The following is a 25,643-nucleotide window of genomic DNA, read 5'->3' as shown; positions in this document are numbered from 1 at the left end:
CCTTCCTGCCAGTCGACCTAGTGGGGTCGACCTAATGACTGTAGACCTAAGTTCATTCTAATAGATGACCGCTTCCCAAATAGATCTGCAAAACAATTCCAAATGGGGGAAATAATAAAAAAAAAAAAATGAAAATATAATAATAAAAAGGTCAAAAACAAGTGTATGTGGATGATGTTTTCTCTGCTACATATGTAGATAATTATAAAAGAGTGTAAGAAAAAAGTATGCTTATGTCCAGGCCCTGGTTTTTTCCTTTTAGAAAAGTGCACATTGATTTCAAATTATTATTTTTTTTTTGTAGCAAAAGACCATTTTTCTCCTGAGATGCTGGATAGTGCAAAAGAGGATTTTGTGTGCTGTCAGTCATGACACCTGCTAAGGACAGCCTTTAGGGATTTAAGCATGTTCCACTACAGAGCAAAGCATGGCAGATGTTTGATAAGTAAATAACTCGGAAGAGTGTGGAAGTCAGTCATGCATTATAGGCTTGGATGTCTGAGAAAGCAAAAATGTAGTTACTCTTTAAATGTAGTTGTGGTGCTTCCCTGCTTAATGTCGGTAGGCTCTCCTCTACCGTTCTCCCCTGCTGCCTAGTAGACTGATCCTCTTAATCCTTCTGGTTGCTGTGGTAGCAGCGAGGATTGGGCTGCTGTAGCAGGTAGGGAATAACTCCTTGCTGGATTGCCGGCATCAAATAGACCACCAGCCTTTCAGGTAGGGGCACTTTAATTTCTGTTGACATTTGAGCAGGCCACAGTGCAGATGAGAGTAAGAAAAGTTATAGTGGTTGTTGAAATCTACAATGAATACATGTTTTTTTTTTCTTTTTTCTTCTAACCTATTTCCTTAAAGCAATCATGAGTCTTCTGGCCGGGCAAATTTTATCATTTTACTGCAGGGATTAGTAAGGATACAGATTAGGAGTTTCAGTTTGAATTAAGTCTTTTTTTTTGCTTTTGATAGTAGCAGTTTTGATTTAACCATTAATAATTGAGATGAGAATAAATGGCAAACTGCACTTGCTGTGAAACTACCTGGCAGAACAGACTCTTTACTAAACATTATTATGGGATATTGGTAAATTAACAGATGGCAAATGATGTGCAGACTTTCTTTTTCTTCTTTCTTTACATGCATAATTAAAAAAAATGAATCTCCCATTTAAAGTGATTTATGAGCAGATAGAGGAGTGTGCAGTGACATATGAACCTAGTTTTAAGCATCTAACAATAGCACGTTATCACAGTGGAACGAAGTGGTAACATATTTATATGTGCGAAGCACAGAACATACCGCAACTAGTCTTGCTATAATTTAAACCATCATAGTTCTAAAAATCCACCTAGATGCAGAAGAGAAGTCTGTGGCTTTAGGCCTTAACCACCAAATATGGTCTCTCACTCACACACACTCTCACTGGTACACACACACACACACACACACACACACACACACTCACTCACTGGCACACACTTTATTCATTTATGCTTCATGTACACCTTATACCAGTGGTTCCCAAACTTTCTTGAATCATGGTGCCCTAGAGAGTATCAGAATTATTTTCGGTACTTATGTAATATCTGGACTCCCGTTTTTCTTATGAGACCGCGTCCCCTCGCGGGGCTCGCTGCGCTCACCACGCTTCGGGCACGGTGGCTCGCTGCGCTCGCCACACTATATAAAATCAACTCCATGCGTAGTTGGATAGTAGGGGTATGAAAAAATGGGGTGCATTTAACATGGGAGTCCAGATAATATATAAGTACCTTATTTTCTTGGCACCCCCAGGATCAAAGGTCTTTTATTGATTCATTCGGAAATAAAATATTAACCCTCTGTGAGAGCTGTTAAAAATTTCCGCTAAAAATTCCAGCGTCGCTCACATTTGTTATATGAATTCAAACAAATAATATTGTTTAATAAAAGATATTTAGTATATAAGGTAACATTACAGGTCATGATGAATAAAAATGTTTCACACCTATTTTGGCATATTCACTTGGCACTCAGAGGGCTATGTAAATACTAGGGTCAGTTATGTGGTGGTTTAGACCTAATATACCACATCCGCGTACAGCTGTTGTCCTGAGCCACATTTTTTATGATAGGAAAAACCTAGGCTAGTGGCTGCCACTCAGTTTGATTTGGTCCTGGACCACCGACCCACGGCACCACTGCAAGAGCCTTGGGGACAATTGCCTTACACTCACAGCCTAAAGGTGATTTTATACTATATTTAGAATTATTTTTACATTAATTAAGGTTTTTGTACTTTGAACCAATAGAAAGCAAAGGTGTCATTATCTCCGTCGTTTAAAAAAATAATTCCGTCTTTTGTATTTGGGAGACTCATAGGGCAGTATTACCTTGTGTTTCGCAAGCATTACTGCTCACTATTCCCAGGAGTGGCAAGCTCAAATGCATGGCTAAACATGTCCATGATGATGCAGAAAAAAATAGATCAATTGAATATTGCCCAACCATCTCCCAATTACCACCCAAGTATATCTGGAAGTGTTCAGGCAGAAATACATACAAAATGATCAACTGTTATTTTCAGTGACTATTCTATGATATCCATACATTAATAATAAATACAAGACAAATCAGGAGTGCAGTTGCAGATCAATGTAACTGAATTTTAACCAAAGGCATGACAGCCACGTGGTTTATGCAACTGATGCAGCAACATTCAAAAATGTACAGATAGATTAGATGCAATTAGAGTCAACCAAATCTAAAAAGCTAGTGCCAAAAGTACTAAGCTTTGAAAAGTGATAAATGACCAATCAATCGTCTCCTAATGCTGGCCATACACTACACCAGGGGTGGGCAACCAGTCTTAGGCAAAGAGCCCAAAATATCTGTAGTCAAGCTAAAGAGCTGATATGATGCGAGGCCGCAAAATTGGTGCATGCCCTAGCTTGTACTCGGTCGTGCCTCATTTCCATGCGTGCGCAAGTCATGTAAAATTCACTGAAACAAGCCAGATCCACACAAAATACTTTTAAAAATTTAGTACCACAGAGGGGGTCATTCAGACCTTATATCTGCTGTGTGGATTTCTATAGCAGCCGATTATCAATCTACTGCGCATGCATATGGATTTGTGCGCTTGTAGCCATTCATCGCTGGACATTCACAAGTTGATTGACAGGAAACCAGCATTTGTGGGTGTCAACCGGCCATTTTCTGTGAGTATCAGGGAAAACTCAGGCGTGCCCAAATGTTTTCAGGAAGGGTCTGTGACCTCAGAGTAGGTTTTAAGTTAAGCACAGACTGAACACACTGGGAAAATCATTTGAATCACTCTGTCTGGGAGGCAGCTATATGTTCGTAGGGTGCTGCTAAATCACCCAGCAGTGATCATAGCCGGGATAACCCAACAATACGTTGAAATAGTCAGTTTCATATAATACACTACAACTACTTCATGTGTCATTCCAGCCTGCCCCAGCTCTGTAGACAGCCCCCCCCCCACCCACCTCGCTGCGCAACCGTACAGTTCCCAAGTTGAGACTTCATCTACGACTGCATCCTCCATGTGGATGCTTTGAGCTCAACCTCTCGTCATGTGATGTGGCGGCATGATATCACGTTGCTCATAGAGCAGAACATAGCATACTCCTCCCACATATGAAGCCTCTTCTGAACAGTTGTGCGCCTGTCAGCAATGGAGTTGCATTACAACAACTAAAACCTTATGTGGCTCAAGAGCCACTGGTTGGCTGCCTCTGCTCTAGACCAACTTTTCTCCAACCATCCAACTAGTTCGTTAGATGGGTTAACAATTTGTTACTGGATGGGAGCAAATGTAATTTGTAACGCAGTAGTTTGCTCCCAAAATCTGGAAATGGACAAAAACTGTCGCTCAGACGGTACTGTAGTTAAATCTTTTTGATTTAAACAAGTACAATTTGAATGTTTTTGTCCATTTTCCTAGGTTTGTGAGAAAATTTCCTCCCATACAGTACCAGATTTTCAGTCAAACTTCAAAGCTTAGTACATTTGGCCCTAGCTCTTTAGATTTTGTCGAGTCTAAATAACTGTAGATTTTACTATATCACTCTTGCAGAGTTCCAAAAACCACGTGAATGTTAGCTAGTGGCACTGTGTGTTCCTTTTTATGGCCCCATTTGAAGGCATTTTGTGTTTTATTTATATTTCTAGTCTATTTTTGGAGTGTAAATACAGGAAGTCCTATTCTTAACATAATATATCCCCTAGGACAGTGGTTCCCAACCTTTTTGGGTTTAAGGCACTCTTTGAGTGTCCATGATTTCATCAAGGCACCCTTAATCCAAAATAATTACCAAACTGTCCATTTTTTCCCATGACCTGCATTCTATCACATGGACACACTTCCTTACCCTGTGGCCTTCTCTCTATCACACTGACGCAATCCCTCACCCTGCGCTCTTATCACACTGATGCACACCCTCACCATGCGACCTGCCCTCTATCACACTGACTCAATCCCTTACCCTGCAGTCTGCACTATATTACACTGACACACTCCCTCACCCTGCGGTCTGTGCTATATTACACTGACGCACACCCTCACCATGTGATCTGTCCTCTATCACACTGATACACTCCCTCATCGGCCTCTAATGCACTTCATAAAACCCCCTTTCCTTTGCTCGATGCTTAAACCCCCCTTCCCCTGCAGCCTCAGCATAACCCACATTATATGTAAATAACAAACATATATGTATTCACACACACATTACAATTACTTTCAAAATAACAGTGAAGTGCACTGAAGCAGCCATTCTCATCGTACGGGTGGAATACAGAAGATTAAGACTATCCATCAATACCATAATCTGTATAATTGACAGATGACTGATGTAAACTTTGTGATTCCAGCTGCTGTAAAATACAAAAAGCTGACACATTGCTATTGGTAGTGTGAGGGTTATTGGGAATAGAGGAATTGGACTGAACACGGAAAGATCGGTTATACTTCTTTTACATCAAAAAAGCCGGATTGGACCCGGGTCTGGCGCTTTCATAGGTTAACCAATATTTAAAGACAATGAGCCGGGTTCAACCCTTCTTATATCCTGGGTCGAACTGCTGGGTTGGTCGACCTGGGTTATAAACTGTGGTAATTTCACACCGCACTTCGACCCGGGCCTATGGGCCTGATTCAGATCCATTCGGTACTGCGTGCATTCGCACGCAGTACTGATGTTGCGCATCTGTGCATGCGCAGGCGGGTATCTGCGCATGTGCAGGCGTATGGTGCATGCACCCACGGCGACCTTTCGGGTCGCCGGGTGCACGCACCCATGGCGGGGGGGGGGAGGGGTGGAGATGGGCGGGGGGTGCCGGGCTGCCCCATTACCATATGGGAACGCCCAGCGTTCCATGGGCGTTCCCAAGTAACTGAAAAGTCACTTATATGCGTGCACGCTAAACATCATTCGATGGTCGGTGACCATCAAAAGATGTGGGCAGTTACCCGAGCCATGCGAATGGATGTTTATGCAAAACATCCATTCGCAGCTGTTCGGGCGAAGCCGCACTTTGAGTGGGGGGGGGGGGGCGGTCGTTCGCCGGGCGGGGTTTGGTGGACTCGCAAGGCTGCGAATTTGCAGCCTTGCGAATCAACCCCTATATGTCCCCAACCTGGCAATAACCCGGGTCTGAGGTGCTAAGTGAAAGGAGTATGAGCAGTTGGGACTAGGGAGATGGCAAGATTTAAATCCATATATAGATTTACCCTCTCTCTCTCTCCATGCCATGAGATGTGATGGGTGCTTACAATGAGATGTAACCCTCAGTATTCACTCCATCCCGAAGTGTGGCGAGGGGCGGCGGTACGCGTCCTCCGACCTTTTCATACCTTCACTATCCACGTCGGCGTGGAGTTGAATTTAGATAGTGTGGCGAGCCATCAAGCGGGCGCGGAATACGAGCCCGAAGCGTGGCGAGCGCAGCACAATACATGTCAAGTAATCAGTGTCCCCTCGTGGGGCTCGCTGCGCTCGCCACGCTTTTGGGCTCGTATTCAGTGTCCCCTCGCGGGGCTCGCAGCACTCGCCACGCTTTGGGCTCGTATTCCGTGTCCCCGCACGGGGCTCGCTACGCTTCGGGCTCGCTGCTCTCGCCACACTATGTAAAATCAGCTCCACGCCGACATGGAGGTATGAAAAGGTCAGAGGACGCGTACCACAACCCTTTGCCACGATTCGGGATGGCGTGGATACTGGGGGTTACATCTCATTGTAAGCACCTCACATCTAATGGCATGGGTGCTTGTGCAATTTAAAATCAAATTGCATCGCATGCCGCAATATTCCAGGGGGATGCGAGGCAATGAGATTTTTTAGGAGCCCATACGATGGAAATCGTGGGCGCCGTTTTAAGAAATAAGTACCTCAACTTTTAGTGAAAAACAGGTGCACCTGTTTTTTTCCCTAAAAGTTGATTTCTGAAGTCTGTCGAATGCTGCCTCTTCATTGAATACAAATATAAATTATATATATATATATATATATATATATATATATATATATATATATATATATATATATATATATATATATATATATATATATATATATATAATTGCTGGGGCTCTGGACTCACTAATACCCCTTTCACACATGCCTAAATTCCTCGGAAAATTTGCCGAGATTTTAACCCTGCTAGCTGGCAGGGTTGCTACCAGGACCAGCCCGGGAAACAGGCTGGTGTAAATGGTACTTACCCGGCATCCCGGCTCGCTGTCTCCGACTGCCAATGGACGTCTGCTTGAATGGCGCAGGTGACAGCGGGGCAGCAGCTGGAATCCCCGGGGATGATGCCGCTGCGGTGTCCCCGGTGTGCATACTGCCACCTGCGGGCACAGAGCTGCGAGACAGCGGGCGGCAGTGCAGGTACGGGGAGGGCCTGGCACCCACCGTCAGTGCATATGCTCTCTCATAATCTTTTGTCCGTTCATCTGAAATGAAGCAGGTCAGGACAGGCCCAAGGAGAGACAGAGGGGGGAGCTGCCAGTCTCCAACCCCCCCCGCCCACCGCTGCCCATCGCCCCGGCCTTCCTCCGCTCACCGGACTATCTCTCCCCCCTCACACCAGAAAGTGCAGGGACTAGGTTGGTGTGCATGATCCAGCTACCATATTCCCGGGTAAGTCCCTGCATTTTCTGGTGTGAAAGGGGTATTAATAAACTAATAATAATAAAGATGGATATTTATTTCATGTATTGATCAATGCATTTAATCCTGCAGCCCCCTTAACGGAAACTCACTTTTTTGCAGGTCCTAACGCTATTGCTCAAAATTATTACAATAAACATAGCTATAACATTAATGTTTGATTTGCTATCTGGTCTAATGCTCACAGCAGACTATGCTTTTAAAGATGAGCAATTGCCATACACCTGTTACGAAGCACCTAGGGAAATAGTTAACATAAGCTAGGAAAAATAAGTTAAAACAGGGTTCGTGAGAGAATATGACCACAATGAGACTAATTTAAAAAATAATCTAATAAACAATATACACTAATCATCGGCACTCATCTTTCCTAGTTTTGGGGTGCCTTTATGGCTTGTGACCACAGAGGCAGAACTCTGGGAGGCAATGGAGTCATCTGCCGCCGGGCTCCTGTTCCTAAGGGGGCACCTCTCCTCCCCTTCAAGTTTGAATTAGTCAAATGAAAGCAGTTGATATTACTAATGTGGCTGACTCCCCCTTGTAACATCATTTTTGTAAGTGTCACACCCTGTGTTAGATCCCATGACCCTACTGGAGACAGACACCTTACTGAAGGAGCTATTTGGGGGGGCGGCACCAATACTTATCTTGCCTCTGGGCAACTGGGATGAACTTACGCCACTGTGTGACCACATTCTTTAAATTGATATACCAAATTATATATATATATATATATATATATCTCAAAAATAACAAACCTGTTTGGCGCTATAACGGTTTGTATTGATTTGACATTTAAAATCCATCCAGAAAGTCTTATGCATAGAAAAATAAACTTCTTTTCTCAAGTGTACACAAAGTCCTCCAATCTATAACAGAGGATGATATAAGCGCCTGTTAGTGCGATAATTATAAACACCACCTGTGTGGAATTTTTCAACTTCATTTGGTAAATGAAGTAACTGTCACCAGTAAAAAAAAAAATATATATATATTTTGAATAAACACCAACTTATCCCTTAACCCTTTGAGTGCCAACATTTCTGTGAGATGTTTAAAATATCTGCTAAAAATGTCAGCGTCTTCCACATTTGTTATATAAATGTAAGTAAAAAAATTATAATTCCTATATATATAAGGCAAACATTACAGGACATTATAATGAATAAAAATGCTTGCTTGGGATTTGCTTTTTTGTCAAGTAATACATAATATAAAAAATAATATGCTATTAGGATGGTATGTGTTTACTCTGGGGTCTGCAGCAGAACTAATTCTGTTAAATTAGTTTTTAACTACCAAACCTTTTTTATAGCAGAATAACAAAAAGATTCCATAGACTGAAAATAAAACTACATTTGAGCACTTGATGTTTCTATTGCAGGAGAATGGTGTTGTCTATGGGCTGTGTACTGTTATGTCTATGAGGACTTTTTTGGATAGTTAAAATGCACGAACATATATTTTGGCAGTACATAATTATTAAACTTAAACACAAGTCTTTTGCTCTTTAAATGTTTTGTCTTCCCATAGTCTCTTATCTGCCTTCCCATGGCTAACAAACTGTTGATATTTAATGTCCAAGGCCTTAACAGACCACCATGTAGGCCCATCATGTTTTATACTCTCCATCACCTTTAAAACCAATATTGGTTTCTTGCAGTAGACCCACGTTGCTGGTTTGCGTCAACCTGAGCTTAAATCTAGATACTTTTCTCCTACATATAATACAGGTTGAGTATCCCGTATCCAAAATGCTCGGGACCAGGAGAATTTTGGATAACGGATTATTCCGTAATTCGGAATATTTTAATGTTTCAGTGATGTATTTTGAAGTATCTTGCATTTATGCTGTATAAACACATCAAACACATGAAATTCACACAAATATATATGATTTTTTCAAAAAACAAGGTTTCAAAACATGAAACAAAATTTGTGTACTATCTCAGATATTGAATTTGAATGCCAAGCAATCATTTTCTTGTACATATATAGGGCAGTATTCAATGAGAAAAATTCGCTGTGATTTCTGGAGAGTTTGTGCTTTTCACGCGGTGGAGAGAGGTTTTTTTTCTCCAAAGGCGAGCCACCCTATTCAATGTGAAATATTCTCCGTCTTTCTAAGTGATTCTCGCCGTCTCTCTCCGTGTAGAAATTCTCCATCTTTTGATGGAGAGCAGGAATGTGAACTTTTAAACTAAAAGGGTGTTTTTTTTAATTTTGGTGTCAAAAAATCAGGTTTTTTTTTCTGTGAAGGGCCATGTTATTTTTATTCATGTGCCTATAGCACATGAATATATATTTTAATTTAAAAAAAAAATATTTTTTTACATTTTTTTTTTTTTTTTTTTCTACACAGTGCAGCCAGCAGGGGGCCGGAGCGCTCGAGCCGCTCATTAGATATTCATATATTCACTGCACCCGAAGCACGTTCGGGTACAGTGAATACTGGGTCCCCCGCTGGCTATAGGGGGGGCAGCCTGTGCTGCCTGGGTCCAGGGGAGCCCTGCTCCCCTCCCCATATCCCCTGCAGCAGCCAAGAGAGACTTTAATCTCTCTTGGCTGCTACGTCCCCCGGCTCCCTGACAGCTCCCTGCCGCGGACGCTCGTCCGCTGCAGGGGTTAAGACTCGCCGCGAGTGGCGGCGAGTCTTTAACACGTTGAATAGGGGGAGCAGGAGTGGCAGCGAGCCCTCCGGAACACTGAGAGTGCACGGCGAGCAAAAAAAAATGCTCGCCGTGCACGGAGAATATCTTCATTGAATACTGCCCATTGTGGCAGTTACATATCATGTCCTCAGTAGGGCTGTTACAAATGTCCCCAGTGAGTTTTTATTAAAAAAAAAAAAAAAAATTAACTTTCTGGAATGTATGGTTTTCGGAATAATTTGGATAATGGATATTTGGATACGTGATACTCAACCTGTTCATGTAACCCCACCCATAAGAATGGCATTGCTATGCTATTCTCTATATTCTCTAGGAACCATACCTTTGTCCCTACCTAGGTTATCCAGGACCCAGAGGGGGCTAATTTAGATTAGTGGGGAAATTAGAGGGCTCCCTTTTTACCACATTTCTTCTATACCCCTATTTTGCTCCTGAACCAACATAGAAGTGGTAGAGTTGTGGAGACTTTAGTACCACCTGTGATTCCCATCTTCATAGCCCCCCACCAAAAAAAAAAACCCCACACTCCTTTATAACCTCTGCACATGTTAATTTGGAGGCCTTATAATCTTTACTTGCCCAACATAGCTAAGGTCTTTAACTTTTATGTGCTCATGCATGATGTTTATTGTAGGTGGAATATTCTATTTGTGTGTTGAACCTGTGCAAAAGCTGTTGGATGTCAGTATCCACCCATGCACCTGGTTGGATCATTGTCCTTTCATGGTGGATATAAAGGCTCCTTACCTCTGTAGCCCCACTTATACTTGGCGTCTGGCTGCTCTTGAATCCTACCCCCGACTTTGAGTAGTGTCTGACCTGTCAAGATTTTTTCTCTACTAATACTTAAACACTTTCAGCCCAACTAATTTGGGATGCCCACAAGGCCATACTCCAAGTCCTGATTGGGCAGAATTTATATTCCAGAAAGGCCAGAACCTCTAGACCGGGCATGTCCAACCTGTGGCCCTCCAGCTGTTGTGAAACTATACATCCCAGCATGCCTTGCAATAGTTTTAGCATTCCCGAATAGCAATATTATATCAAGGCATGCTAGGATGTGTAGTTTCACAACAGCTGGAGGACCGCAGGTTGAACATGCCTGCTCTAGACTTCTTGGATCTTGCATCTTAGTTTTATAAACTCCATAAATCCTCGGGATAAGCGGACGACTACAATACACTTGTAGCTGCTAGGGGGGGAACTTGCCCTTCTTCTTACTGTAAAGGCTGAGACCTCTTTTAGGGGGTCAATGTGCTGCCGCTATTCCCTATGGGGGAAATAGTGTTGGGTCCCTATTCAATGCTGTCTTTAGCGATTGCTTAAAACATATTCTAAAAAAGGGGTGGCAGGATACTGGTATCCAAACTCAATGCAAAATTTTCCCAAAGCAATGATTTTTTCTATCAAATTTCTATGAAAATACTATACTCAACTTCTTAATTTCCTACCTTCAGGAGGTCCCGTTCCCTCTATCAGGTTCTCTGTACAGGACTATCTTTCTCGCTGACTCCTTCTTAAACTGTCCTCTTCTGCTCTTGACTCACTTTGTGTAAAGATAGGGGCACAGGAGATTTCAGACCTAAAACCCCGGCCAAGGTGGCTTCACTGCAGCTTATTACAAGACCTTTAATTCCTATTCCCTCTCCCTATCTCACAGAGATGTTCAATGGCATGATGGCTGTGAGCTGTTTCTCCAAGGAGACTTTTGAGACTAGAATTCTAATTATTGACAGAGGGGAACGATCTTTCTAGCTGTGCCAATTACAGACATATCTTGCTGTTGAACACTGATGTAGAGATATATGCTAAGATCCTTGCAAACTGTCTAAACATGGTCCTGTCCAGTATAATTCATAAAGACCAAGTTGGTATTATACCTGGGAGACAGGCACACAATAATACTAGGCAAATGATCAGCCTCATTTATGCTATTAATTTTACTTGCGCCCCTGTCATGGTGTTGTCTATGGACACTGAGAAGGCCTTTGACTGGATTACTTGGACTTTTGTGTTACAAATATGACTTTTGGTTTTGGTGAGAATTTTCTGTAAGGCTTATCCATTCCTTTAGCCAGGGATTCGGTAATGGTAGTCTTTCATTACCTTATCACCATAGAGGACACCCCTATACGCTAGGGGTGTCCTCTATTACCCTTGATATATGTATTGATTATCGAATATCTGACAACTCAGAATTGGATTGACCAGGCAAGAAGGATTATAAAGTTTATTTTTACTCTATGATATTCACCGTAACCTTCTCACAAATCCCTCTTCAAACTTTTCCACGCTCTTATCTCCCCCACAGTCTTGAATCATGTGCACCACAAATATAATTTTACTTGGCGCTCCTCAAAATTTAGGTATTTAGGAGTGCACTTTTTTGGCAGTTTATATTACACCTTTGTTTAAATCTATTAATCTAGACAGTCTTCACTTGACAGTGAAATGAACATTGTGTCTGGACTATCCTACCTCTCCCAAACTCTTGAAGCCTAGAAGTAATAGATTTCTTACTCAGTCATCCTACTACCAATGCTAGCAGCAGGTTTCCTGATATAGGGGCAGATGTATTAAGCCTTAACAAGAGATAAATGCAAGGGTGATAAGGAGAGATAAACGTCCAGCCAATTGCCTCCTAACTGAATTTTTTCAAACACAGCCTGTAACATGGCAGTTAGCAGGTGATTGGCTAGACGTTTATCTTTCTTTATCACCCTGGCATTTATCTCTTGTTAAGGCTTAATACATCTGCCCCATTATCCTTTATTATCAACCCATCTCAGCCAGGCCTTAGCTTGATTAGCATCGTTGCAGGTACCCAGGGGGTCAGAATGAAGTTCAGCTCCTGTAACACTACTGCTATGTCTTCTATTGTGGGTGTGATATCCTCTGGTAGACCTAACTTTGCAAGTACTCATCCACTCATTGGCTTTTCCTGCTCCATTTGGGATTATTCTAAATCTTGCTTTGTGACCACGTCCTCTCCCCTCCCCTCCCCCATCACTAACCCTAACCCGTGTGGGGCAATGCAGCCTTTCCCACAGGATATGACCGCTCTGGTTTCTCTGTGATGATAGATGGGAAGCGCTGGTGGTGTACGACCATCTTTATTTGGGTCAATGTGCTTCTCTGGCCTCTCTTTGGTGTAAATGTTGGCTTATCACTTTTTAGTTGTTTTCTTATATCCAACTCCATCACTTCATTGATTCTCTCCCTACACAAATAATCAATAGGCCTCTCACTTCACTTGAATCTGTGGCCTGTATTCAATGCAGCCGGCAAGGGGGTTAAATGGCGGGAATCACAGAAAACAAACTATCCTCGCTGTTTAACCCCCTTGGCGGCCACTCACCCTATTTTACGTTCCGGGGTAATCCTCCCTGTCACAGGACGTCAAGGATTCCCTCAAACAGTGAGGCTCGCGGCTAATGCAGTGCGCCCACTGCATTTAGCCGCAAGTCTTGCTGTTTCACCTTCCGCATACGCCGATTCCCCCTCGCTCCAAAAACAGAATTGGCGTATGCAGGGGGGTCGGTTGAATACTGACCAGGCAAGCTGTGACAGTGAGCAGGCCGCACTGCTCGCTCTCACAGCTCGCCCCCGGCATTGAATATACCCCTGTGTCTCCATAATCCCCTACTAAAAAGTTTTCTATCTACCCTATATTACTTAATGCTGGATTGCCGTTCACTCTGAGCCATGGGTTTCAGTCGGAAAACGATTTTAGCCCATTTGGCTTTTTGGACCTCCGACTGCACCTTATTTCTGAGAAGTTTTCTATTTTTTTTCCTCTAGATTATGTTTGAAACCTGGATTTGGCCTCTCTTTATTCTTTTCTTTATGTCTTCTGTGCATGCTTTACAAATGCTCCTTTATACGTTTTTATTTCATCTATGTTGCTGCACATATCTTAGCTCAGTTCTCTCCCATACTAGTTTTCCTATGCCCTTATGTGTTTTTTTGTGTTTTCCTGTGTTTGCTACAGTTAATTAATTAGTGTATGTATATGCACATATTCTTGTACCCTCTCCCTGAAGGCTTTAAATAAATCTGTTTTTAAATAAAATGTTAACACATTCTTTGTGTTTTGTTATCTATTTTTATGCTTTTGTTTTTTTTCCCAACTCTATATGTTGCTGCAGTGTCACCTCCTTTTAGGAGAGCTGGAGAATGGCCCTTGGATGCACTGAAAGTGCAGAGTAGCACTAATGTTCTTTATGAAACAGTCAAATGAAAAGGAGATCCCTGTAATTCACAATTTAAACAATACATCTCCTTTATCAAAAGATCTTTGCTGTCCAGGCTTACTTGATTTGCAGAATCCCTCCTTCCTATAAGTCACCAAGGAATTTCATGATCATTTAAAGACACAAAGCTTAGTACCTTTTCAGTTGCCCAAGATCATTTCAGATATTTGTAATAATTTTCAGTTGGAGGCATGGCTTATGCACATTAGTATTACTGGTGTATAATATAACCCACAGATATGTTTCGTAGTTTATAAAATGTACAATTTACAAATATTTTTGTATCTAAAAGTTTTTTTTACATTTTATTAGGAAGTTGAATTAAGGAAGAAACGGAAAGAATGCGAAAGCTTAGAGCAAGAAGTAAAGAAGAAGCAGAAGAAATGTGAAGAATTGGTAAGGAAACTGTGGTTGATAATCTTACTGGTACATTCCATTGCATGTGCTTTCAACATTTTCCTTCCCATGTACCAGTTCTTCACTGAGCTATATTGTTTGAGATAGAGTTTGATCTTCCTATAAACTGCCTGTCCATAAAATACTCCTAAAAGCACATGGTATTGTGTTTCTAAAGTAAACTTTGTTTTTAATTAGCAGCTTATCCGTTTAGGGCATTTGAGGCAGTGGTGAATAAAATACTATTGATTTACTGTTTGACAACTTTTCAATTATTGCTACGTATGCATGAAACAAATATCCAGGAGTGGATTTAGGGGTCAGGCTGTCCCTAGGCACAACATTCTTGGCCACCCTGCCTCCCCCTCTATTAGATGTGTGGCGTGTTGTACATCAATACAGGTGCTTCCCCCAGAGCACAGGTATGACCGGGTTCCTCCATATGTCACCCCCCCCCCCTCCAAAAGTGCAGGCAGATATCATCTCCATTCTCCCACCAACACCAGCCCCCCCCCCCACCCTTTCACAATGCAGTCAGTACCTAAGCGTGTCTCAATCATCTACTCCAGTGGGTCCCAGTCATCTGCACTGGTGGTTCTTCATCACCAGCGCCTGTTCGTTGGCGTCATCTGCTTCAGGGAGTTCCTGTCACCTGCTTCAGCGAGTCCCCAAAATCGCATGGAGGATCTCTAGTGCCTCCTGCTGTGCTCCTCTCCTCAGCACGGAGGATCTGTAGTGCCTCCTGCCATGTTAAGGCCGCAGCCAGCTGGATTAATGCCGCAGGGCCGTTCTCTCTGGACACCTGCAAGGGCAGGGGAATGCTTTGCCGCCCCCAACATCTGCCACTCATAGGGAAATCTGGCCCTGCACACATCATTCATCCGCATATAGTCTTGCGCCAGTTAGTGACAGGAACTTAAAATAATAAGACTTGGGGGGTATTAATCTGTGCCGATGTTTCCTGACATGGGAAATATCGACACTCGCCTATTAAATGCTGACGTTAACAACATCATTGAAGGGTGTCAGATCTGTTTTGTTGAAAAAGGGACGCGTATTGTTGAATTCATGGCCCCCCAGAATAGGTAAATCGATCAAAAAAGCATTAAAACCACCTGGCTAATATTGTGTGGCTCCCCATAATGCCACAAAAACTACTCCGACACATTGTTGCATGGACCACACAAGATGTCTGAAGGTGTCTTTTGGTGTCTGGCACCAAGACGTTAGCAACAGATTATTTAAGCCCTCCGTGGCTCAGATTTGTTTTTTCAGCACATCTTTCAGATACTTAATAATTTTGAGATCTGGTGAATTTGGAGGCCAAATCAAAAGTTTGAATTCTTTCTCATGGTCTTCAAACCGTTCCTGAACAATGTTTGCAGTGTGGCAGAGCGCGTTATTCTGCTGAAAGCAAACACTGCCAACCTGTGCATTAATGTTTGTACTTGGTGTGCAGTTATGTTAAAGTAGGAGGTGCATAACAAAGTAGTATCCATATGAATTCCAAAACCAAAGGTGTCACAGCAGAACATTAGCTAGAGCATCATACTTCTCATACTGCTTCTACCACCTTGTCGTCTTTTCATATTGCATCCTGGTGTCATCTCTTCATCAAGTAAAGGATCCGCACCTGAGCGTCCACATGATATAAAAGAAAACTCTATGCATCAGACCACGCCACTTTCTTCCATTGATCTATGATACAGTACTGACTCTCGTGCCCATTGTAGGCACTTTTGGTAATGCACAGTGCTCAGCAATGGGCACTCTGGCAAGTTTTTGGTTACGCAGCTTTATATGCAGCGAGCTACAATGCATTGTGTTTTCCAACACCTTTCTATCATAGTCAGCATTAACATGGTCAGTGATGTCTACAAATGTAGCTCTACTGAGGCTAGCCCATATGCATTGATGAACCTTGGGTGCCCACGACCCTGTTGTTGGATCAGCCACGTGGTCCTTACTTAGGCCACTTTTGTAAGGTACTAACCACTGAATACTGGAAACACCCTACACAATTTTTTTGGGGAGATTTCTCTAACCTAGTCATCTAGCCACCACAATATGTCCATTGTCAAAGTCTCTCAGATCATTATGCTTGTCCAATTTTTTTTTTTACAGTAAATTAACTTTAGGAACTTACTGTTCATTTGTTGCCTAATATATTTCATCCCATAACCGATTTCATTGTAACAAGATAATCAATGTTGTTCACTTCACCTGTGGCTTTACTGTTATGAATGATCCTTTTATATGTAGGTATGCGTGCTCCAGCCTTTGATGGTCTGTGGAGAACTGCATAGTTAAAAAAGGGTTAGGTAATTTCTCTTTCAATGGTCCTGGTGACACAGCTCAACACTGGGATGTAGGAGGGTCCGAAGGAGCCAGGCACCTATCCTAAAGTTTTAGAGGGTAGGCTCCTCCCCTACTGCATCCCTGGACTCTTCAGTTCGTGTTAGGTGCCCACTGGAGTGGGTGCTATTCTAAAGGGCTGCAGGAGCAGCCGAAGAATTAGAGTAGTTAGGGGATTTTTATTATTTTATTAACTTTTACACTAGCTAGGTAGGCACAGTGTGAGGATTCTCATAGTGAATCCTCACACTGCTAGCGCAGCAGGAGCTGACAGAAGCGCGTCCTGTCAGCTCACTGTGCACAGGGGAGACACTGTCTGGTCTCCCTGTGCAGCGCTTATAGCCTTTTCTAAGAGGCTGCCTGGGCTCCGGAGTACCCTGAAACCGGCTCCACATTTAAGTGGGGATCATGGGGGACAGGCGCTCCGTGATGGCGGCGGCCATTTTATGCGGAGCTTACACGCTGAGCTCCTAGATGAGAGGACAGCAGCGTTGTGACAGGCATGTTCCAAGTGATCCCCAGTTGAGGGGGAGACACTGGAACTAGGAAATCCTACCTAAGGAGCGGCTGGCTGGGGGTGGTTGGCGCCAAAAGGTCACGGACCCCGCAGCAGCAGGGACCTGTGGTCTCTTCCTTCACTCTGACTTTGGCGCCTTTCAGAACGCTTGCAGCGGAGCTGAGCTGGCTTACTGATCCTGGCAGAGTGACTTGGATTTCCTGGGCATCGCTTCCCCGCAGTTGAAACCAACAGACAGATAAGTGACTGGGTGCATTACCTCTGTATAAACGCTTGTACATTGTTTGCACTGTGTATACTGATAGATATACATTTATCACTTGCATCATGTCTGAGCATCAGGCTGTGGTTTTGGGGGAGGGAGCCCTTAGTGCACTGAGCGCGTGCAATGTTTGCACACAAAAATTTGTCCCTGAGCAGATGGCCAAGGGGGGCTTATGTATTACTTGCGCTGATGTGAGACCCATGGGCAGTGAACCCCATAGGGCAGAGCAGATGGAACCTGCGTGGGCCAGGGCCCTAGGCAGGTCAGTAAACGCTTTGGTGCAGCTTTTGGACAGGCAGAGTGATGGGCTGGTAGAATCACAGAGACCTATGCCATCATCTCAGCAGTCGTCTGGCTCCTTGCCTCTTACCCAGGTAGATCCTGCGCTGATTCAGGTGATGCAGGATACTGCTAAAGGGATCAACAGGTTCAGTGAAATGCTGGACAAAATGGATGATGTGGCAGGGACCCCTAGAAGGTCTTATGCTTTGACTACTGTGGTAGATGAGGAGGAAGGAGAGTATACTGACATCCCCTGGGATCAGGGTGATGATTTGGAAGAGAACTCTGCTGCTGGTATAGAGGATCTCATTGTAGCTGTGAAGCAGGCTTTAAAGCTGTCTGTGGAGGATAAGACTCCTGTTAAAGGTGTTTTTAAGCGACAGCGGAAGGAGGCTGTTACTTTTCCTTCAGATGAGGGGTTACAGGAATTGTTAGAAGGGGCTTGGAAAACTCCTGAGGCTTCAGATGCCTAAGCGATTCCTTAATCTGTACCCCATGCCAGAGTCTCATGCGGAGCTCTGGGAAAAGGTCCCAGTTGTGGACGCTTCAGTGGCACGGTTGTCCAAGGCTACTGTATTACCAGTACAAGGCGGTGCAGCTTTTAAAGATTCTGTGGATAAAAAGCTGGAGGGAAACCTCAAGGCTATCTTTGAAGGGGTGGGGTTTACCTTACGGCCCCTTATTGCTTCAGCCTGGGTCTCTAAGGCCATGATAGAGTGGGCTGGTGAATTATGCACCATGCTGCAGACTGACCCTGGTGCGTTACTGCTTGCAGAAAAGATTAAGGCAGCTGCAGAATATGCAGTGGAAGCAGAGGAGGAAGCTATTAAAATGGCAACCAGAGTGTCCACAGTCTCCATTAATGCCAGGAGAGTGCTTTGGCTTAAAGCCTGGGAAGCAGACAATGAGTCCAAGAAGGCTCTGGAAACATTAGCCTTCAAAGGAAAGGTACTCTTTGGTACCGAATTAGAGGAGATTATAAAACAGGCCACGGGCGGCAAAAGTACATTCCTGCCGGCCTCCTCAGCAAAGCAGACGTCCAGATTTTCTGCTTTTAAGCCGTCCTTTCGGCCCTCCCCTAGAGGTGGTGCGTCCTTTCGAGGACAGTCTTTCAGGGGAAGGTTTCAGTCCTCTAGAGGCAAGACACAAAAGTAAAAATTTGGCTCTTTTCACAAGAAGCCTGCCACAAAAGGAGAGGACAAACCCTCTGCATGACTGTCAGGGGCTTCGCCCGACAGTGACAAAAGTGGGGGGGGTCTCACACTCTTCAGGGACGCTTGGGCTTCTCTAGGCCAGGATGCCTGGGTGTTAGATATTATAACACAGGGTTACAAAATCCCTTTCAGAGGGCCGCCTCCGAAGAGGTTCATTCCCACATCCTTACCAAAGGAGGCACGGCTTCGTACAGCTCTTGTGAGAGCAGCTCACTCCCTTTTGGAAAAAGGGGTGGTTACACCAGTCCCCAGGGCAGAGTGGAAGAAAGGCTTTTACTCCACGCTGTTCCTGGTGCCCAAACCAGACGGGTCTTTCAGACCAATACTAAATTTGAAGTCTCTAAATGTTCATTTATGGGTAGACCATTTCAAAATGGAGTCCCTACGGTCAGTACTCCTGAGTCTGGACCAGGGAGAATTTTTGGCGTCCATGGATGTCCAGGACGCAAATCTGCACGTCCCTATACACCCGGAGCATCAGACCTTGTTGAGGTTTGCCATAGGAGACCTGCATTTACAATTCCGGGCGTTACCCTTTGGGCTAGCAACCGCGCCAAGGGTATTCACAAAGATAATGTCAGTGATGGCGGCGGTGCTGAGGCTCAGGGGAATCACAGTAATACCCTATTTGGACGATCTCCTGTTCAAAGCAGAGTCAGCAGCCATGCTGCAGAGTCACTTGGCAGAGGCCATCAGTTTTTTGCAGGCTCACGGCTGGATTTTAAATTTGCAAAAATCTCAGTTGGTACCGTCACAAAGGCTCCAATTCTTGGGAGTCATACTGGACACCCATCTTCATCGGGTATTCCTCCCGGAGGTAAAGGCCAGGGATCTGGTCACCCTAGTCCAGGAGATTCTCAGGGCTCAGAGCATTTCAGTATGGAGGTGCCTCAAGCTCCTGGGGAAAATGGTGGCGTCATTCGAGACGCTTCAATTTGCCAGGTTCCACTCTCGGAGGTTCCAATGGAACATTTTGTCAGCCTGGTCAGGAAACACTTTGACCATGAAATCCGAGATGATAGTGCTGTCTTCGGACACTCGGGAATCCTTGAAATGGTGGACAGAAGTAGATTCCCTTCAGTGGGGTCGGTCATTACAGACCTGGGACTGGTTGGTAGTAACTACCGACGCCAGTCTCAAGGGCTGGGGGGCAGTAGTCCTGGATCTCAGGCTTCAGGGCCTGTGGACGGCAGAGGAATCAGCGTTACCAATCAACATCTTGGAGCTGAGAGCTGTCTGGAAAGTGATTTCCTTGGCGGGAGACAGGTTACAGAACCTCCCTTTGAGGATTCAGACCGACAATGCCACAGCTGTGGCGTATCTGAATCACCAGGGAGGTACACGCAGCAAATTGGCCATGTGGGAGGTGTCCAGAATCTTCCTATGGGCGGAACAGAATGTTCCAGCTGTATCGGCTATATTCATTCCAGGAATAGAGAATATAGAAGCCGACTTCCTGAGCAGGGAGGAGCTCAAGGAAGGGGAATGGAGCTTACACCCTCAGGTGTTTCACCAGATCACTTCGATGTGGGGAACTCCGGATGTGGACCTGATGGCATCCAGGGTCAACCGTCAAGTGCCCAGGTTCTATGCCAGAACGAGGGATCCACTAGCGGAGGCAGTGGATGCCATGACTATTCACTGGCAGGGAGATCTCCTTTATGCATTCCCACCAGTACCAATGTTACCGAGACTTCTGAAGAAAATACAGGGGCAGAAGGTTCCAGTGATCTTAGTGGCCCCAGATTGGCCAAGGAGGTCCTGGTACTCGAGGCTTCAGAGGTTGTCTGTGGACTCATGGCGTCTACCTCTGAGACCAGACCTTCTAAGACAAGGCCCATTCAATCACCTGGATTCAGATCGATTGATTTTGACGGCCTGGCTATTGAAACCACCATTTTGAAAAGGAAAGGGTTTTCTGAGGCAGTAGTACAGACGATGATAAAAGCCAGAAAAGCTATATCTTCGGCAAATTATTATAGAGTCTGGAAGACTTACATTCGATGGTGTGAGAGAAGAAAGGCTCATACATCTCATTTTAAGCTATCAAGAATGATGGAATTCTTACAAGATGGTTTTTCATCGGGTCTAAGCCTTCAGTCACTGAAGGTGCAGATTTCGGCCTTGTCCATCTATTTCCAGAAAAAGATAGCCATTTTGCCGGAAATTCAAACCTTTTTACAAGGAGTATCCAGGTTGAAACCTCCATACAAGCAACCAGTAGCACCTTGGGATCTATCACTGGTTTTGGAATGCCTTCAAAAGGCACCATTTGAACCTTTAAGGTCGGCTGACTTTAAGTTTCTCACGTGGAAGCTAGTGTTTTTGTTAGCAGTAGCATCTGCTAAAAGAGTTTCAGAGTTGGGAGCCTTGTCATGTAAATCTCCCTTCTTAATTTTTCATGATGACAGGGCTGTTTTAAGAACAGTGCCTCAGTTTTTACCGAAGGTGGTATCTACCTTCCATTTAAATCAGGAGATAGTTCTACCTGTGTTTCAACCCCCAGAGGGTTCTAAGAAAAGGGACAAGTTGAGAACTTTGGATGTTGTGCGTGCGTTACGCATATATGTGGACAGAGTGAAGAGTGTCAGGAAGACTGACACATTGTTGGTATTGTATGACGTACACAAAATTGGTTGGCCTGCATCTAAGCAGACTATTGCTAGGTGGTTGCGGTCTGTGATAGCCTTTGCATACACCAAAGTGGGTAGACCGGTACCGGCCAAAATAAATGCGCATACCACCAGGTCAGTTGCCACCTCTTGGGCGGTTCGACATGGGGCCACAGCTGAGCAGGTTTGCAGAGCTGCCACTTGGTTATCTGTTCACACATTTGCCAAATTCTATAGATTCCATGAGTTCGCGTCGGAGGACGCATCATTCGGGCGAGCAGTGCTGAGAGCTGCAGACCTGAGCGTACCCTCCCAAAGGACCGGCTCTGGAACGTCCCAGTGTTGAGCTGTGTCACCAGGACCATTGAAAGAGAAAAAGGGATTTTTGTAAGAACTTACCGTTCGAATCCCTTTCTCTGATATGGTCCTGGTGACACAGCGATCCCTCCCTTACGCTCAGTAAGTATGCCAGAAGTTTCATGTTAAAATGGTTAAAAGTTTCTGTTATAAAATGTGCATATAATATGTGCAGGCGTTTGTACTGCGTTAATGTATTCCAGTGGCTTTGAAAGATTGAGTCCAGGGATGCAGTAGGGGAGGAGCCTACCCTCTAAAACTTTAGGATAGGTGCCTGGCTCCTTCGGACCCTCCTACATCCCAGTGTTGAGCTGTGTCACCAGGACCATATCAGAGAAAGGGATTCGAACGGTAAGTTCTTACAAAAATCCCTTTTTTTAGAAGCTTTTTAACACTGTTCAGTAAATTGTATTAAATTCTATCGGTTTGGCATCGCACACCTCTTCATATATCTCACACACTGGATACACAGATAGACACACACCCACACCCACACACACATAAAGGACAAAGAATCACATAGTACGAAAAAAAAATCTCCAGTATGCAGAAATCTTTTTTTTTTTCTTCTTCTTCTTTTACTAAAATATAATGCACTGAGCCCTACCTAAGGGGAAATGTAACAAAGCTGTGGACACATAAAGTACCAACCAACCAGCTTCTATTTTTTTTTTTCAAACCGTCTGTAACCTGGCAAAATCTGGGGTGTATTACCACAATTCATGGTTTCCATTCTTTTACTACCTTTGTAAAAATCCATAAAGACCTGCAACGTGGCTCACTTATAGCCTTGATTGTAGAAAGCATTATGATATGTCACAGAAAAGTTATTTGAAGTACGTCACAGAACAGATTTGCAGAACTGAATGGAACAAATACAATTTTTTTATTTTCTGGCAATATTTACTGCAACAGTCCTATATACTCTACTGTACATGTGTCAGTCTTGAACAATTCTGCATGCCCTTTAACAAAATACATTGGTAGGCAAAACTCCCGGAGCCACAAAGAGTGTGAATTGTAAACTGTTTCTGGTGGTTTTAAGAACAATGTTATAGTATAGACACTTCTCAGGAATGGATATCTGCATTAAATTTGTCCTTATTAATGGAAATTTGTATACATTGTATGATCTGGTATTAGAAAATCAATAACTAAGCATGCCTATCCATCACGTCATTGCCGAATGATGATTATTAAATGTATTCAATAATATTTTTTCTTTTTTTTTTGTAGTTTCTTATTTGTTTTAATATATATGAGGAATATTTATTTTAGCAGTGAAATACCATTGAAAAATAGAATAAAAGTGCAAAAATTATGTAATACGACAAATCTTTAAAATCACATGGTTGCATAACGAGCCCCCCTGCTCATCGGTTCCGGACGGCTGACAGACAGTCAATACAGATGGGGCCGCTCTCGTTGGAGGGGCTCCCATTGCGCCATCAGTCGGAGAGATGCTCGTGCGACCCATTCTTGGCAATGGGACGCCCAAGTGTTTGAGACACTCTCGCATCCCAGTTCTGCCATCTGCCAGTTGTCGCCAGCTTGTCCGATATGGTGAGCTGGTAGCAACACTAAGAATGGCTCCATCTGAAACTTTTATTTACTTGACTGGGGCGTGGGCAGCAGCACTACAGTCAGAGACATGCAGGTGACGAGTAAACCGTATTTGTTTTCTCAGCGCACTGCGCACAATGTTTCCCCCTTTGCTTCTCTCCCCTGTACTGTACTGGGGCATACTTTTGCACACTGTATGCAGCATCTGAATTAAATTAAGATGTTCATAAATGACAAGTGGTGCCCCATTACCCTAGTATGGTTCTGGCCCCATATTGCATGCTCTGTGGCATGTTTGCAGAGAATTCAATGATTATTTTTTGGGATAATTAGCCAATTAACAAGATAGAGAGTTGATCCATAGAGTAGCTTGTGATCTTAAGGAACATGTCAGTGAAAACCCAATCAAAAGCTGTTCAGTAGTCCTCAAGTTTAGTGTGAATCTACATTAAACTAAACAATTTTGTTTGTATATATATGTGTGTATGTATATGTACATCACCACACTTCACTGTAGAGAGTATGGGGTGACAGGTCCTTCACATGGAAGTCAAGTTTCAGCTTTTAGGTTTATTTGGTTTATAATCTGCAGGCATCTCTAAGAGTCTTGTAAATTAATAAATTTGCATGTATAGTGCTCCATAGATTACCCTACGAGGGAGCAGTCGGGATTCCGACGTCGGAGTAATGACTGTTGGAATCCCGACTGTCGGGGAGCCGTCCGGCACCCCTATAAGTCATGGTGCATTGGTTTGATAGGATTTATTGCTGCCCACTGCACCATAGTTAGTACATTTAAAACAAATATAATGTGGTATTGAATTTGTTTAATTGATATATCTTTACATACAAATTCCCGCTGCTCCAAGTTTGCACCTGTCCCCCCTGCCCTCCGACCGCCCTCCAACATTGCGTAACCGAATGCATTATCATGGTTGTCGAGTTTTAGCAGACAAACTGGGAGAATTAATGCCATTGCACTAAAGTGTGGCCCATCCAGTTCCTTGAAATACACATCGTTCACTTGGTTGTAAAAGAACTACAGTTTGATAGATGGTTTTGACAGCAGCAACTCATAATATAAAAAAGTTTTACATATTCTTAAAAATCTTGGATAGGAAGCAAAAGATTTTATGTAGAGCGAAACAGAATCTCTGGATGTAGCAGTTTGGCAAATCTTATTTTGAGAAGTATAGCTATGCAAATTAAGAATAAAAGGTATGCGCAGTCCCTTACACAAATATTCAGAGCATCTGAAAGCTATTTTTTGCAGATGCAATTAATTAACATAACAGAATGTGTGTGACATGCGTTCATGTTTTATGTGTAGAAGCCAACATTTTTCCAGTTCTCTCATCTCTAATATAATCAATGTCAACACGGTAACAAATCCGGAATGCGTGCACATTTTTAATTAAGCTGTTCCTGCTAGAAATAAAATGTGAAGATGAATATTAAAATAAAACTGACAGTTATAAGCCATATTGGTCAGTGAGATAACAATGATGTTGACATTAATGTGTGAAAATGAGATTGCGGTAGCCAATATGGGGGCTGACCTATTATTAAACCCATTAATTTACCAGGGATTGGTGACTTCACTAATACTTTGAGCTACTTGTGCTTTATGTCCCAATGGGTTTCACTATTTCCTTAGTGAACTGGTAAGCCTGGTTCTATTGGGACAGCCCATAAAATAGCTGCCTTAGCTATGAATAAGTACAGGCGCACTCCAAAGCGAATACACCAGTTTTTGTTTCTCATGCCCAGGGTAAATCAGAAGCAGTTTTTGTAACATATCAATCTCTGCATCAATTTTATTAATTTCACCCTATATTGGGTTCTTGTTTAATTGCGATCAGGTAGTCCAGATTGAGGAGGTCCAAACTAAGAATGCATGCCTTGTGGAAGAAAATACAAGACTATGCCTCAGAGTAAAGAGGGCAGCGAAGGTAAGCACTTATTGGTGGGGGGGTGTGTTG

The 25,643-nt window shown here is 43.5% G+C and overlaps 1 protein-coding gene across 14 annotated transcripts in view; it reads left to right on the top strand.

Moving 5' to 3' along the window:
• The window catches only part of TSPOAP1 (TSPO associated protein 1), a 253,855-nt gene that overhangs the window by 139,138 nt on the left and 89,074 nt on the right, over nucleotides 1-25,643 (top strand). For all 14 annotated transcript variants that reach the window (XM_083172017.1, XM_083172022.1, XM_083172018.1 and 11 more), the window contains 2 exons: nucleotides 14,413-14,496; nucleotides 25,524-25,613. In XM_083172017.1, the coding sequence (XP_083028143.1) occupies nucleotides 14,413-14,496; nucleotides 25,524-25,613 (174 nt within the window). The remainder of the gene's footprint in view (nucleotides 1-14,412; nucleotides 14,497-25,523; nucleotides 25,614-25,643) is intronic.

Source organism: Crinia signifera, chromosome 2 (assembly GCF_055691185.1).
Source record: "Crinia signifera chromosome 2, ASM5569118v1, whole genome shotgun sequence".
Lineage (NCBI taxonomy): Eukaryota > Metazoa > Chordata > Amphibia > Anura > Myobatrachidae > Crinia > Crinia signifera.
This window is presented reverse-complemented; position numbering and strand designations above follow the sequence as displayed.